Raw genomic sequence first — 16,396 nt, 5'->3', positions numbered from 1 at the left:
CTGGGGAAGCTCCCGGAGAGTCCGCCCTCACCCTTTCCCAGCTTCCGGGCCACCTGCACCTCTTGGCTCAGGGCCCCTTCCCGCCTTCGAAGCAGCCGTGCTGGTGGGCCCTCCTCTCCTTGCATCACACGGACAGGCCCCCTGCCCCCTCCCCCGTCCCCCGCAGCTACTTTTAAGGGCCCTTGGATGCACTGGGCCCACTGCGTAACCCAGGAACGCCCCTGTCCCCGGCCAGCTGATCGTCAGCCTGATCCCCGTGTTGCCGCTTTGCTGTGAGACATAATCCACACCAGGTCCTGTGGTCGGGACACAGGCAGCCCCCACACGGCCCCTCCAGGCCCGCTTGTCTCTGCCCCCCGCCCCCCGCTGTGTCGACGCCCGGGTCGCCCTGACCCTCTGTGAGCCCCGAGGGGGAAGGATGAGGCGTGACGGTACCTGGTTTCTAGAGGGTGACCGTGCTGTGTGCCTAACGGAAGATTGCTTGGTTGTTTCAAATGTTGGTTTAGGTTTTTAGTGACATGGGAAAGGACTCTTAAAAAATTCCCCAGGGGACAGAAAGCACAGCCAAAGCAAGGGGAACGGAGAAAACGATGGAAAAAATGCTCCAGGGAAGTGCCCTGAGTGCGGTGGGAGGGGGGCGAGGGGGAGGGGTGCCGGGGGAGGGGTGCAGGGGAAGGGGCGGGGGTGGTCTGTGGGAGGCGGGTGACACTCTCCTCTCCACGCGTGTCTGTGTGCTTGGCCTTCAGCTTGGGTTTCAGCGTTGAGCGGGGAACAGGGAAGGGTGGTGTTTGGGGGGATAGAGAGCGTTGGTGTCCCCCGTGATGTTTGAATGACTTCTTTGGGGGGCGGGAGGAGCAAGTCTCAGCCCCCCCGGCTTTCCCAACTGCGTCATCCGGTTCCCAGGGGGTCCCACCGTGTAGAGCAGCACCCACGGGCAGACCCAGGGGCGGCATCGCGGGCGCATCCCCAGGCAAGCGCCCCGCCAGGCCCTGCACACGAGTGTCAGAGGCCCGGGGTGGGCACGTCACGCTGTGTGGGAACAGCCCAGACTCCGGTGCAGGGACCACAACTTCATTTCTGACAGCTCAGTCCCCGCCCGCACCCCCCGCCCCGGGCTGCCGTGGACCTTAACCGCAGGGGCCGAGGCTTTGGTGGGCCCGGGTGTGAGGGGGGGACATTGTGGCTTCCGGCCACGTGGGCTCTGCTGTGCCCGTGACGCTGGGCCGGCTCTTGCTGAGAAAGGCTTGCACAGCGTTTAGAGTGAATGTGGTCTTGGCCTCTTCATGCAGGCTCTTCGCCCGTTTCATTGAGATTATTCCTCTCGTAAGAGGGGCTGGCCTGTCCGTGTGCCACAGAGAAGCCTTAGTAACCTCGAGTGTAACCTTTTATTGTTGCTTTATGCAGGTTGACTGCTGGAGTTAATTTTGTATTTTAAAGTTTTGTGGATTTTCCTGTTTTTGGTTAATCCTCACCAGAGGATATTTTTTTTTCCATTGAAATTTTTTTTTTTTTAGAAAGTAGAAAGGAAGGAGGGACGGAGAGAGGGAGAGAAACATCGACGTGAGAGAGACACATTCATCGGTTGCCTCCTGCATGTGCCCGGACCGGGGCCAGGATTGAACCTGCAATCCAGACACGTGCCCTTGACCCGGAATCGAACCCATGACCCTTCAGCACACAGGCTGGCACTGTGACCGCTGAGCCACCGCCCAGGGCTGTGGATTTATTTGTTTTCCTCAAACCCAACACCCTGCACAGAAGCTTCCCTGGAAGGCAGCATAGGCACCCACCCTCCTCCCGCCCTCGCAGCTCCTGTGTCTGTGGTGGGTGGGGGGCCTGTGTCCTGCGTAGGCCCCACCCAGGCCCGTCACCTCTTCGTTCTCCTGAGAAACTAAGCAGCCGGTGGCCGCTTTGCAGGGGGCGGCGCTGTTTTGAATCAGAACACAAATGATAGTTGTTTGAGCTAGATTTGTATTTATTTATTTTTAAACATATATACACTGAGTGGCCAGATTATTATGATCTCTGAATGCGTAATTGGCCACTCAGTGTATATCCTATATAATAAAAGGCTAATATGCAAATTGTCCCCTCGACCAGGAGTTTGACCAGCAGGCTGGCCGGCCAACCACCTATGTCTCCTCCCCCTGGCCAGGCTGGCCTAACCCCACCCATGCACGAATTCATGCACCGGGCCTCTAATATATATATATACATATATATATATATTGAGATATATTGAGTGGCCAGATTATTATGCGTTGAGAGATCCTAATAATCTGGCCACTCAGTGTATATGTTTTAATATTTTTATTGATTTCAGAGAGGAAGGGAGAGAGAGAAACATCAATGATGAGAGAATCATTGATCAGCTGCCTCCTGCATGCCCCCTACTGGGGGTTGAGCCCACAACCCAGGCATGTGCCCTGACCAGGAATCGAACTTGGGACCCTTCAGTCCACAGGCCGATGCTCTATCCACTGAGCCAAACCAGCTAGGGCCTATTTTTATTGATTTCAGAGAGGAAGGAAGAGTGAGAGAGAGAGAGAGAAACATCAGTGATGAGAGAGAATCATTGATCGGCTGCACGCCCCCTACTGGGAATGGAGCCCGCAACTCAGGCATGTGCCCTGACTGGGAATCGAACTGGGACTTCCTGGTTCAGAGATGGATGCTCAACCCCTGAGCCACGCCAGCCGGGCTGATCCAGGTTTTTAAAGCAACTTGGAGATCAGAACTCCTTCTTTCCGTCCCACGTCCGTCCCCTTACCCAGCTGTGGCTCACACTCGGGGACCCATGAGTGTGATGGCCGAGATGCAGCTCGAGGCCTCACTTCCCCAGTAGGTGAGACAGTGGCTTCTGAGTGAAGGGCGCCCGAGCTGCCAGTGCACAGATGAGGAGACCGAGGCTCAGGGCAGAGCAGTGCCCCTCCCCCTGCCCCTGCCCCTCCCCCTCCCCCCGGCCTCCGTCAGGGGCAGAGCTGGGGTGCCCCATGACTGCTGCCCCGCCCGAAGCTTCCCGTCTTTCTCTGAAGCAGTAAAAATCAAGGTCTTTTGTCTGCTGGTCATTGTGACAGCGTAACCATGGAAACGACGGTACAGGAGTCCTCAAAACAGACCGTTACTTCTGCTTTTAACAGCGCGGAGTCTGCCAAAAGGAGGGTGCGCCCGAGCTCGGAGAGTTCTTAGACCAGGGGGTGATGGCGGTCGCCACCCCCGGCGGCCCTTACTGTGCGCTGCCCCCGCCCCCCCGTCCCCCAACCCCCCGAGCCGGTGAAAGAGCCACAGCTGAGGGTGGTGGGTGTTGACTGCACTTCGGGTGCTGTGCTGCGCCCCAGCGCATCCTCAGGCCTGCCCTGAGATGGAGGCTGGTGCTGTTCACGGTACAGACCGGGGGATGGGGCATTCGTTTGCCGGGGAGGCTGTGACAAAGGGCCACGCATTTGGCTTAAGACAACACAAATACGCCGGGCCGGTGTGGCTCAGTGGTTGAGCATCGATTGACCTATGATTCTGACCCATGCCCGGGTTGCGGGCTCGATCCCCAGTGGGGGCTGTGCAGGAGGCAGCCGATCATATTCTCTCTCACCATTGATGTGCCTCTCTCTCTTTCTCCCTCTCTGACGTCAATTAAAAATATATTTAAAAACCCACACAAGTTTATTCTTTTACAACCTGAGCTCAGAGGCCCGAAATCCAGGTATTGGTTGGGCTGTGTTCCTTCCGGAAGCTTCAGGGGAGAACCTTCTAGAGGCACCTGCACTTTGACCTCCGCTTCGCTCACCCCTTCTCTCCTCCTGCCGCTGGCCTCCCTGTTTCCGTCTCAGGAGAACCTGGTGGTCACAGCGGCCCATCGAAGAGACCGGGACAGTCCCTGCCGCTCGCGGTCCTCAGTCCCATCCGCAAAGGCTTTGCCAGGAGAGGCTCCGAGGACTGGGATGCAGACATCGGAGGGGCCGTTGTTGTTTACCATAGAGGCACAGAGAGGTTAAGACACATCCCCAGGGTCACACAGCCAGGCAGGACCAGCGTAGAGGCTCTGATAGTCTCCTGCCCGTGGATCCGTGCTCTTTCTCAGTCTTCACAGAAGCCTTGAGAACTAAGAACTCTCGTGGGAATTGTGGGTGAGCCAGGCCCATCGACCAGGGCTAGGTGGGGCGCGCCAGGTCCAGCCACCCTCTGCCGGGGAGGCTCCGATGTCTGGGGGGCAGAGCCAGGACAGTCTCCCAGCAGGGGACGGCCAGCGCCAAGGCCCTGGGGCCGGACCCTGAGGCCCCCCCGCGTGGCCGGGGCACAGCAGGGAGAGGTGGGTGGGGAGCTCAGAGCAGCGTGTGGCTGGAGGGGGGTCGCACCCAGAGGGATGCACAGACCGGAGAGCTTGGGGTTTCTCAGCCAGAGGGGTGTGTGGCAGGAGTGGCCTGGCCCGGCTCCCCGCTGGGTGGATGCCAAGATGACGGGTGACAGGCCAGACCCCTGTCCCAGGGGAGCTCACAGCCCCATGAGGGGACCATACAGGAGGACACCCTGGGGCTGCGTGGGCCACGGGGCTGCCAATTTGATTTCTTAGGAGCATCTGGACAAGAAGCATAGGGAGCTGGGCGTTGGGGTGGAGGTTCAGAAGGATGTGTAGGAGTTGGCGGGAAAGGAAATTTCAGGGGGCGGAACCGCGAACAAAGGAACTGTAAAAATAGTTACCGTTTACCAAGCAGCTACGCCAGCCCCTCGCAGGCGGTATTCCCAGGTGTTGCCTCCAGGGGCCCCATCATGCTGTTCGCCAGGTGGGTGGACTGGCGCTCGGAGAGGTCAGGGGTCACACAGAGCTGTGCTCCGCTCCGCTGCCTGGCACGTGGCAGGGCAAGGGCCAGGCGTCATGGCACCAAGGTGTCCCTGAGAGAGCCGTTCGGGGTGGCACCCTCCCGGCCCCGCTTGCTCCCGGCTGCAGGCTCTGGGCCCCGGCTGGAAGGCTTGGATGCGGCTGCAGGAGGCTGGATTTGTGTCTGAGGCTGGAGCAGGAAGCCGGTGGGGCCCGATGGGGAAGGAGCTCGTCAGCTCGGCGCAGGAGCCTGCACCAGGACCCTGCGTGACCGTAGTGACCCCACGAGGCACCCACAGAGCAGGGAACCAGCAGGGCCGAGAGAGCTTGATTAGGCGGAGCCATTAAAATCAAGTAGGGTGGCGATTTCTGTGGATTCAGAGCCTCCAACTGTAAAATAATGGGGGGGGGGGGGGGGGGCGGGCAGACAGAAGGGGACCGAGCCCATGACCATGAGAGGGCTCTGGGAGGTGCCTTTAAACTCTCGGCAGCAGTAATCGCCGTGAAATGCCCTTGGCGGGTGCATCCGTGAGGGGAGACCCCGATCCTCTTACGAACGCCCAGGAGACACCCCGTTGTTGTGAGTGCGATGGGAGTGACACGGAAGAGGGTGCAGCCGACTCTGCCGTCACTTGATTAAAAAATTTCCATCTCAGGAATTTCAAAGAAAATTACGAACGTTTATGCCTGCAGAAGTAAAGGCGTCGGCGCCATGGTCATTCCCAGGGCACAAAGCTCGACTCTGAGACGACCAGTCAGAAGTCCGAGGTGCGGACACCTCACTGTGCTGGCGGCGGCATCGCCACTAGGTGGCGGTAGGGTGCAGCCATCCCGTGCCTCTGGGCTCAGAATCCGATGCCACCCTTCCTTCCAGCTCCGAGACCTCGGGCCAGGGTTCAGCCATCCGTGCCTCAGGTTCCTTGGCTATAAAGTGGGAATAAAAACACTGTTTTGTGGGGGATGAGATGCAGTAACCCAGAGAAAGGGCTCGGCACGGACTGGCTCAGAATGGGTGCTCAGTACACACGGCTGGTTCTTCCCTCCTTGCGGGGTGCGTCCGGGGCGGATGCCTGGCGGGCCTTCAGTCATAGGTTTGATGGAGGACTAAGGACGTACAGCGCGTGCACAGGGTGGAGACAGTCGTGTGTGGTTCTGCGGCTGTGGCAGGAGCGGTGACAGCGTCTCTTTTTGTCTCTGCAGTCTTTGAGGAACCCGAGGACCCCAGTAACCGCTCCTTCTTCTCAGAAATCATCTCCTCTGTGTCCGACGTGAAGTTCAGCCACAGCGGCCGGTACATGCTCACCCGGGACTATCTCACGGTCAAGGTCTGGGACCTGAACATGGAGGCGAGGCCCATCGAGACCTACCAGGTGGGCTGTGGCGTGGAGACCCCCCAGCACCTCCCCTGTGCCGGGAACTCCCTCGGAGGGGCTTTCCCACGTGGGGGAGGGGAGGGGCGGCTCTCATATGCCCATTTTGTAGGTGAAGACACTGAGGCTCAGGAAATCAAGCAGACCTAGCTCAGCCAAGGGAGGAGGCCGGTCCGGCCCTGCCTGGCAGGGAGCTCTGTGTCCCCCGCCCGCCGGCTCCTGCCCTGAGGCAGGGTTGTGACTGGCCTGCAGTCCCGGGCCCTGGGCCATAAGAGGAGCATCAGGCCCTCACCGGTGTGGCTCAGTGGATAGAGCGTCGGCCTGCGGACTGAAGGGTCCCGGGTTCGATTCCGGTCAAGGGCATGTACCTTGGTTGCGGGCACATCCCCAGTGGGGAGTGTGCAGGAGGCAGCTGATCGATGTTTCTCTCTCATCGATGTTTCTAACTCTCTGTCCCTCTCCCTTCCTCTCTGTAAAAAATCAATAAAATATATATATATATATATAAATAAGAGGAGCATCAGGCTGGGCCCAGTTTGAAGACACAAATGATTCAGGTGCAGCCGATGGCGTCCCTCCCTCCGGGGCGGGGGGGGCAGCGCCTGCAGCTCTGTGTTAAGATGGCAAGCGTTGTCCTCTGCAGGGACCGTTCTCCGGGCAGGCGATGGGGGATGGGAGCGTGTTACCTTTCTAAGTCCTGGGAAGTCCTGGTCAGGCCTGTAGGATATCCCAGTGGTTGGCAAACTGCGGCTCGCGAGCCACATGCGGCTCTTTGGCCCCTTGAGTGTGGCTCTTCCACAAAATACCACGGCCTGGGCGAGTCTATGTTGAAGAAGTGGCGTTAGAAGAAGTTTACGTGTAAAAAATGTGGCTCTCCAAAGAAATGTCAATCATTGTCCTGTGGATAGTTGGCTCTGTGGACGAAGGAGGTTGCTGACCACTGGGATATCCCACGGGCACCTTCTGGGAAAGACTTTATTATCCATCATTTTTCTGTTGGGAGTCATCCGGGTATATTAAGGAGTAGGAACAATAGTCAGGGGATGTTAAAATAGAACAGGGGCCTGAAAGAAATATGGACTGCGGTAAAGCTGCTTCCACGTGGTTCCCAGTTATGTCTTTAGCTGGGAGATCGGGGAGGCTTCTTGGAGGAGGTGACATCGTGCTGGGCCCGTAGGATGGTAGGATTTGATTATGCAGGTGTGACTGGGGTAACACCCCCCCACCCCCCCCCCCCAAGCTGCCCCGCCCAAGCCTCGCGTGTTCCAAGGTGCACAGGGGGCTCCACACTCTCAACATCTGTCACCTCTATTCCTTACTGTCCCTGGGAGGGGGTGCCATCAGCCCCCTTTGGCAGCGGGGAAGATGGGGTTCTGAGAGGTCAGGATATGTGGGCTCTGCTCACCGGTGGGCAGCGACAGAGTCAGAGCGCACATCCGTGCCCTGCACCTCCCTGCCCTGTCTGCCCTCCTTGGCAAGGCCTGGGGGCGGTGGGGGGGGGGGGGCCACGAGGTTGAGAGGAGCGGACAGGATGCTTCTAGAAGCCACCTGCTCACGAGGACGTCGGCGTGATTCTGGCCCATTGCCCCGTCCCTCAGCTTCTGCTCCTTTCGTGGTGGATTCAGGAAAGGACCGTGGCGGCCCTGTGACAGCATGGCTGTCTGTCAGCCACGTGTGCTTGTGGGGCGCTGAAGCCCGGGGGGAGGAAGGCTTGAGCAGAGTGGGACGGGTGTCCCAGAGGAGGGAACAGCAGGTGCAGAGGCCCTGAGCAGGGGCACGGGTAGGGTGGCCCCAGTGAGCAAAGGGGAGCGGAGAAGAGCCTGTGGTCAGAGAGGTGATCGGGGGGAGCCCAGGGGGCCTTGTGGCGAGTTGGGGGGGGCAGGGTTGAGCAGAGGTCTGACATGGCCCAGCTCAGTTTCACAGGGATCCCCCTGGCCGCCTGGGGAGATGGACCGGGTGGGGGTGGGCGGATGCGGGGAGAGCAGGAGGAGGCATCTGCAGGGAGCTGGAGGACGGGGCTTGGGGCAGGGCGAGCCACCTTTCCCTTTCCTCCGTGACGGTCACCACCGTGCTCACGTGACTATTATCCTCAGCGGGCACGACCCTGCGCCAGGCGGGTCCTCCAGTTGGTCCCAGAACAGCCCGTGAGGAATGGGCGGTTACCGCTTTAAGGATGAAGGGGGCAAGGCTCAGAGAGGTGCAGCCGTGTGTCCAGGATCACACAGCGAGGGAGGAGCAGAGCCAGGGTCCGGAGGCAGAGCCAGGGTCCGGTCTCCTCCGTCACGGTGCCTGCCGCCTCTCTGCCACTGCTCAGGGGGCGGCCAGGTGCCAGGCGTGGGCTCTTCCCGGTGAGCAGGGCTGACTCAGGAGTGACAGACCCGGAGGGCAGCCCCTCGCTGCTCAGGGAGACCCTCCCCTGGAGGGGCCGGGACTGCCAGGGCCCCCGACTCACCTGCCCCCTCCTCACGCCAGGTCCACGATTACCTCCGGAGCAAGCTCTGTTCCCTGTACGAGAACGACTGCATTTTCGACAAGTTTGAATGCGCCTGGAACGGGAGCGACAGGTAACCCCGGCCTCGCCCAGCGGGGCCCTCGACCTGGCGGACGAGTCGCTGTCACGGGGATTCGCTGAACCAAGGTGTGGGGAGGAGGCCGGCCTTCCCCGCAGCAGGCGCGCCTCAGCTCTCCATTCCGGGGCAGGAAGCAAGCCGTCCCCTCCCGTGCTCCACCCGCGGGGACACCCGCTCCGAGCCCCGGTTCTCCTGGCGGTAGAGGAAGTGCATTGAGTCAGTTTTGGCCCCACCGCCAGTTGTCGGGGTGACGGGTGTTCCCGGCGCTGGGGCATCCGTGGGGCGGAGAGCTTTAGCCACTAGTCTGCCCACCCCTCCTCCTGCCACCGCCTCTTTCCAGTGGCACCCCCCCTCCAGGCCCCCTGCGGCTCTGGAGCCCAGCCCCTGCACCTTCTGGGCGGAGGAGGCCCAGGCCCAGCGCCTCTCCTGGCCCCACCCACCGGGGCGCGGCCCTGAGCCTGGGGTGGGTTCCTGCTTCCCCATCGCCTGGCTCAGCCAGGGCGGCGTGGACGGGGACGGCCCAGCCCAGGGGCCCGACGGTGCGGGGATACAGCCCACACCGGCCAGTGTGGGGGAATGTCACCCACCACAGGGTCGCAACCGGAGCCAGTTCGGTGTCACCCCCGCCCCTGCCATCCAGCCCGGAGTGGGGGGCGTGAAGGGGTGCAGTGAGCGCCGGCCGCCCTCGCCCACGTGCCTCCGGGGCCGTGTGTCCATCCCCGGAGCCTGTCGGTCTCGCCTGGGTGGCCAGGAGCAGGCTGGGCTTCCCCAGTTCTGGGCGTGGTTTTGTGTAAGAGCTCCACCGACCTGGGTGGCTTTGGCCGCAGGCAGGCGGGGCCGATTGGGAAGGCAGGTAGGACCGGGGCGGGCCACCTGGAAGGAGGGGCCCAGGTGGGGTAGAGCCATATGTTCAGGAGAGGGCACTCCTTCAGCCGCTGCTGCCACCCTGGGGCCACCCGGCCCGCGGAGGCAGGTCTCCGAGTAGGACAGTGCTCTCGGTCAGAGGGACCAGCTGGTGGTCACGGCCGGGGCGGGGGGGGACCGGGATGGGGGCGCCAGCCTGAGGCTGGCTGCGGGGACACCTGGCACTCCCTCCAGCCCTGCACAGCCTGGCCCCAGACACCCCAGTGTGGGCAGGCTCCTCAGGTGCCTCTGAGCTGTAGCCCTGACACCTTGGGGTTCCCTTACGAACATGCCAGTGGGTCGTGGGTTGGGGCTTCAGTTCTTAATGCTGGCAAAAGGTAAATCCAGTTGTGTGTGCGTGTGTGCATATGCTTGCAGGTGCGTATTCCTGTGCATGCGTGCGCGCGCGTGTGCGTATGTGTGGGCGTGTGCATATGTGTGTGTGCATTTGTGCGTTGGGGTTTCCACAGCTTGTGAAGGCTGCCCTTCCTCACATGGCCACCAGGGGGCGCGCGTGGCCAGGCGATGCCTGGCTCCCTGGGACAGGAGCCCCAAGCTCCTCCCAGCTGACTGGGGCCCACCACTTCCTGCCCTGCACTTCACACTTGGGCGGCCCAGCCCCGGTGGGAGGCGGCTCATCCTCCCCGCCCCTTAGTGGAACCAGGATTAGCAGCTGTGGGTTGCAAATGGCTTGAGTGAGCTGACTCTCCTCCCCCCAATTGTCGGGAGAAGAACGGGTGCTGGTGCGAGCTCCGCTGGGCCAGTGGCCCTTCCCTGAAGGACAAAGGGGGCTGCCTCGTCTCCTCCGGCGGGGAGCTGTTCCCGTCTCCTCGGGGCCACGTGGCTGCACGGGGATCAGCGTAGAGGGTGGGCCGCAGCCGCCCGAGTGTCCACGCGTCACGGCGGGGTCACCCTGCACCCGCTCCCCCCACTCCCCGCCTTGGCCGCTGGCACTGGGGCAGTGTGGCCTCTCTTGCTCCCCCAGCCGCCTTCACCTGGCCCTGGCCCTGTCCCCCAGGGTGGCCCTACAGAGACTGGGCCTCAGAAGCCACCAGGACAGTGACCCGGGTCCTGGCAGGCTCTCAGCCGGCCTAATGCCCGTGCCTTTCCTCCGGGTCTGGGTGTGGTGGCCACGCCCTCCTTCCAGCCTGGTCTCCGTGCAGACCCCCCCCCTCCCGTCAGGTCCAGGGCGCTCCCGGGATGACCTGGCCGAGGGTCACACCCTGCGTGGCTCCAGGTGGCTACAACGGCCAGGCGCCTGGACGCCCAGGGGCACCGCTGGCCCTCACGCTTCTCACAGTGACCGTCACCCGGCCTCTCTGGATCCGGGGCGTTTCAGGCTCAGCCGGCCGGCTCCCTGCGACCATGCGGGGGGTCACATGGCAAGGAGGTCTCCCGGGCCCTGGCTGAGGGACATGAGCGCAGCCCGGCCCCCCAGGGTGAGCGGACTTCTTGGGAGAAGGGGGAGTCCTCGGCCCGGTGGAGGCGGTGCTGCCCACTCCCGCGCAGCCGGGTGGGTTTGGTGCACCCAGAGCCCCCAGCCACCTTGGGCCCCCACACACGGCATTTCACTGCCTCAACAGCAAACCGTCTGTGCACACGAATTAAGGTTTCAGTGGTTCTAAAATTAAGATTTTAGAACAGAAAGGAGCTGAGCCAGAAAGTACACTAGATTCTCCACCCACTGCTCTGTCTCCGAGATGACAGGTTCTGAAAAAGGCGGGACCGACTCACCCCTTCCCCCCCCTCGCCCCCCCCCCCCCCGCACCTGGGCCACCTCCACGGCTCCCCAGATGCACCAGAGAGGCCCTTGCCTGTACGGCTGGCCCCTCTTGGCTCAGAGGGAGGCTGCCCAGGGACCCCAGAGCACCCACCGGAGAGCCGGTTTGTGGAGGGTTTGCCCCCAAACGCCACCCAGCGACCTCTGAGCACGAGGTCAGAGGAAGCAGTTTGGGTGTCACAGGGAGGGTACCCCAAACACACCCTGCGGGTGGTGGGCTCTCGGGCTGGGCAGCGGAGATCAGAGCCACTCGTGGGCGGCAACCAAAGGGATTCCTGGCCCAGACGGGCAGGCCCCAAGCAGCACGGATCTGTGCCGGATCAGAGCGCCACGCGGCCGGCTCACTGGGGAGAGGAGAGGAGAGAGGCGTCCCCTTGTCTTCACAGTGAGGACAGTGGGACGGACAGACAGACCGTTCTCCTTAGCAGGATGGGCAGGTCTGTGAACATGGGCGTAGCAGCCGTGTGCGAAGAGCGTTCACTTATTCACTGAGATGCTCGGAGGACAGAGGGTCCTGGGGTCCTGGGGCAGCAAGAGGGTCTAGCTGGCTGGGGGGCTGCCCTTGGTCACCCTGCTTACAGCCCAGCATCTCTGCGTGTAACCCCCGCCCTCGGGGCTCGTCTCCTGAGTGCCTGGGGCTCTCGCTCCTGCACCGGAGGGGCACATTCGGGAGACTTCTGGGGGCAGAGCACTGACGGGGCCTCCGCTCCGGCCTTGACGTGTGGGCGGTGATGGCAGCTGAGACGTCAGAGAGGACGAGGGGTGTCCCCGAGGCAGGCTGGCCCGCCTCCACCCTGGGCTGCCTCTCTGGGCGCTGGCTCTGCAGCCCGGGGCCGATGACTCGGGAGGGGGCGGTGTCCTCTCCCGCGCCCGCCCCCCCCCCACTCCCCCCCCACCCCCGCCTGACACCTCCCTTCTCCGCAGCGTCATCATGACCGGGGCCTACAACAACTTCTTCCGCATGTTCGACCGTAACACCAAGCGGGACGTGACCCTGGAGGCCTCGCGGGAGAGCAGCAAGCCCCGGGCCGTGCTCAAGCCCCGGCGCGTGTGTGTGGGCGGCAAGCGGCGGCGGGACGACATCAGCGTGGACAGCCTGGACTTCACCCGGAAGATCCTGCACACGGCGTGGCACCCGGCCGAGAACATCATCGCCATCGCGGCCACCAACAACCTGTACATCTTCCAGGACAAGGTGAACTCCGAGATGCACTAGGTGCGCGGCCCCGCCCGCCGGCCTTGGCGGCGTCCCCGCAGGCGGCCTGCAGCCGCTCCAGCACAGGCAGTGCATTGTGGGCTGCGCTGGGGGGGGGGGGGGGGGGGGGGTGTCCCCGCGGCCCAGCCTCTCCCCGGCTTCCCTAGGCCCGGCCGCCTTTCAGAGGAGGAAACCAGGATTCACAGCCACAGACCACAACACAGACGCATCGTTGGCCTTGCCGTTCAGGGTTCCTCATCCTCGCACTTGATCCCGCGCTGTCTTTCCCACGTTATTAGGGTTTTCACGTCTCCGGTTAATTTTTCCCCCCAGCGGTTCCTCACGCACCCCTTGTGGTCCCAGGTCGGGTTCGGGACAGATAACGAAGCTCCGACGAGCCAGCCGGGGCCCTCAGATCCGAAAAGGAGTGGTTTCCAGGGCCCGGGAGCGGCGGGCCCCCTGTGCGTGTGGGACTGTGAGTTCACGCCGAGACGCTGCGGACGCGTGGGCTCGTCGTTTAGGTTTTTTTCCAGGTCTTTCCGTGTCCCGGTCCATCAGGGCTCTGAGTGGGGGGGTGACCTCTTCCCGTGAGGGTGCCTGCTACTCTCACCTGACTCGCCGACCTCGCTGCGGCGCCGGCCACGCACCCGCGGGCCCGAGGCCTCAGGACACCCATGTCATCCCCGTGCCCCCAGTGCTCCACGCAGTCCCCGGGCACCTCGTGGGGACCTCCCTGCTCCACCCAGGACCTTCTGGAATCTTCATCGTGACCCTCCACGCACACCTGCTCACTGCGTGCCAGGCTCTGTGCCAGGTGCCAGGGACGGGAAGGCGAACAGTTTCTCCTCCCCATTGCTCCCATGGGGAAACAGGCCCCAGAAGGACCTACGGTTTGCCCAAGGCGTGCACCCGCCGGGTGGCGGCGGCAGGTCCTGTCCAGGTCTCCCGCGGGCACCGACCTACCCACGCTGGCGGCCACACAGAAGCCACAGCCCGGCCCGGAAGCTTCTCCTCGCCTGTGAGCGGGACAGAGCAGGTGGGACGACGGGTCCCCGGAGAACGAGGTGCAGGGTGGAGAGCGGAGAAGCCCTGGGGGGCTCCCCGCTGTTTGCTGGCTTCAGGAGCTCGCCCTCTTCCACCGACTCCCCCCCACGCAGCACCCTCTCTCCTCTGCAGACACGCTGACCCGCCTCCCGGAGAAAATTGCATGTTAGGACCATTTTAAGCACCTTTTCTTTAGGGACCCCACTGTCTTGGGACAGTTTCCTGGGGCCACGGCGGTCAAAACCAGCTCCGCCCGCCCCGCCCGCCGCCCACCCTCGTCTTTGCCGGAAAGCACAGGGGGACGGGCCGCGCTCTTTGGTTCAGAAAGCAGCCTGCACAGGCCCCACCAATCCCAACCTTTATTTATTTATTTTTTAACAAGCTGTAACCTGATGCGGACATAGACCCACCCGAGATTCTTCCCCGCGGGTGACGGTGTACCTACCTGTGTGTGTCCAAGCACAAGACGCATGCACTCCCCTCCGGCCGTTCCCACAAGGCGAGGGGTCCGTGCATTCCTTTTTCTCATCCAGGCGGATGAAGAATGTGTGTGTATCACGGCCAGCCCGGCCGCCTGGACACTCTGACATGTACATACTCCTCCAGTTACCAGGAACAATCACGGGACCGGATTCCTCCACCCTGCTGGGGGAGAGCTTCAGAATGGGGTCGATTGTCTAGAAATCCTATGGGAGCCGAGATCCAGCTCGGAGGGCCTGACCCGTCCCTGGGATGTTCCGGGCGACCGTTTCCCTCGGAGGTTGCGCCCGGAGAGGAAGCCCTGGCAGCCGGCGGGGGTGCTGTCCGATCCCAGATGGCACACGCTCCGTCTGCCGAGGTCAGATCTCACGCAGGGCCGAGAGGGAGGTCTGTTTTAAACTTCGGCGGATACCAAACCAAAAAGGGGGAGAAACACAACCATCTTCCCAGAAGGAAAGTCCGTCTTTGGATCCCTGGGAAATCATGTCCAGAGAAGACTGAGTGTTGAGAAGAGGGGCGGAGGGCGGAGGGCGGAGGGCGGAGGGCGGAGGGCAGAGCACAGTCACGGGCGTGCTTCCTGGCGGTCGGTCGGTGTTTCTGCTCGTCGCGCCTGTGCGGGCCCGCGCGGTCCTTGCAAGGCCGTGTCTGGCTGTCTGCTCAGTTCTCCGAGGCGGGCCGGGCGGCCTGGGGCCGTGCGGGGGGGGCGTGGACAGACGGACCATGTTGGACCCTGTAACTCATGGGTGCATTGTTTGGTGTCTCACAAATTATCCAGCTGTTGAATAAAATTATAAATATGTGAATACCAGCCTTTTCCAATAAAATAACAAATGTTACATCAAAAATGAGGCTCAGAATGGTGTTTGTTTTTTATTTATTTTTATTTATAATATATTTTTATTGATTTCAGAGAGGGAGCAGGAGAGAGAGATAGAAACATCAGTGATGAGAGAGAATCATGGATCGGCTGCCTCCTGTACTCCCCACACTGGGGATCGAGCCTGCAACCCCGGGCATGTGCCCTGACGGGGAACTGAACCGTGACCTCCTGGTTCATAGGTCGATGCTCACCCCCTGAGCCGCGCTGGCCGGGCCGGTGTTTGTTCTAACAGGCCCACCGCAGGGCGTGGGTGCAGTCCCAAGGCAACACCCCTGGGTGCAGGGAGCCCGGGCTTCCAGCTCTGCTCCCTCCAGCTCCCAGTGCAGCCTGGATCTCGCCACGCTGAGTCCATCCCCGAGGAAAGGGAGCGGGTCCTCCTCTTGGCCGCGTCGTTTCGGGGGGGACGGGGCTGCGTGGCGAGGCCTGCAGAGCACTGTGCTCGCACGTGCGCCTCAGCAGTGGGGAGCTGGTTTTGGAGCTGGTGAGCATCACCCACCATGATTTCCCGTCCTCACACTCTCCCAGGATCCTTTGGTTTTTCACATCCACCGTGAGAAGAGGGTGCAGACGAGGAAGTCGCGGTTCTGAGAGGTTAAGGATGAGCTGGGGCTGCCCCGTGGGGAGGGGCCAGCGAGGTGGGGCATGAGGCCTCCGCCTGGAGGAAGGGGCCCGGCCCAGGGAACATGGGCTCACCCGGGGGTTAGAAAAGGCAGGACGTGGACTCCAGCCCCCTCCCCCCCCCCCACCCCCCGCCCAGGGTGTCCAGCAGGAACCAGCCCTGCCCACACCCCCATTTCCGGGGGACCTGCCAGACGCCCGACCCAGGCCCGTGAGAGAGAAGGTGTGCGGGGCTAAGCTGCTCATTTGTCCCACGGGCCCTGGAAAATGAGTTCCCTCGGGCACCTTGGTTCACTCTCCCGGCCCCCCGCCAGCCGAGTCCTGCAGCTCTCACAGCTGAGGGCCCCCAGGCGGGTTCCAGGCGGGTCCCAGCGCGTGCCTGTCTGTCGCACATGTGAGCGGGCAGTGGAGGCAGATCCATGGACTCCACGCTGCCCTCAGGGAGGGTGGCAGGGGTGATCCTGCTGGGAGCGCCGGGCAATCCTCAGGGGCTGGCACTCACATCGTGGCGCAGCGGGGTGGGCGGGGGGGGGGGCTCCTAGAAGGCCAGGGTGCGTGGGGAGCGGGGCCTCTGGGCTGGGTGGGCTGCAGGCAGTGTCTGAGAGGCCGGCATGGTGAGGGCATGGCTCTCTAGACGTGTGGAGTAAGAGTCTCAGGACTTGGAACTTAGCTTCTATTTCCAAAACGTCGTGGGGTGCTTGGCTCTCTCCTTGTGAGGCCGGAGGGTAAGGAGCTGGGACATT

At 62.4% G+C, this 16,396-nt stretch overlaps 1 protein-coding gene across 2 annotated transcripts in view; it reads left to right on the top strand.

Annotated features, from left to right (window-relative positions):
• PPP2R2C (protein phosphatase 2 regulatory subunit Bgamma) overlaps positions 1 to 12,907 on the top strand; it is an 84,455-nt gene extending 71,548 nt beyond the window's left edge. For both annotated transcript variants that reach the window (XM_080644682.1, XM_080644683.1), the window contains exons 7-9: positions 6,014 to 6,183; positions 8,656 to 8,747; positions 12,361 to 12,907. In XM_080644682.1, the coding sequence (XP_080500808.1) occupies positions 6,014 to 6,183; positions 8,656 to 8,747; positions 12,361 to 12,652 (554 nt within the window). In that variant the 3' untranslated portion in view covers positions 12,653 to 12,907. The remainder of the gene's footprint in view (positions 1 to 6,013; positions 6,184 to 8,655; positions 8,748 to 12,360) is intronic.
• Positions 12,908 to 16,396: the final 3,489 nt, after the last annotated feature.

The sequence above is a fragment of the Plecotus auritus genome, assembly GCF_963455305.1.
Source record: "Plecotus auritus genome assembly, chromosome: 1".
Lineage (NCBI taxonomy): Eukaryota > Metazoa > Chordata > Mammalia > Chiroptera > Vespertilionidae > Plecotus > Plecotus auritus.
The sequence above is the reverse complement of the archived record's forward strand: the minus strand, read 5'-3'. Positions and strand labels throughout refer to the sequence as shown.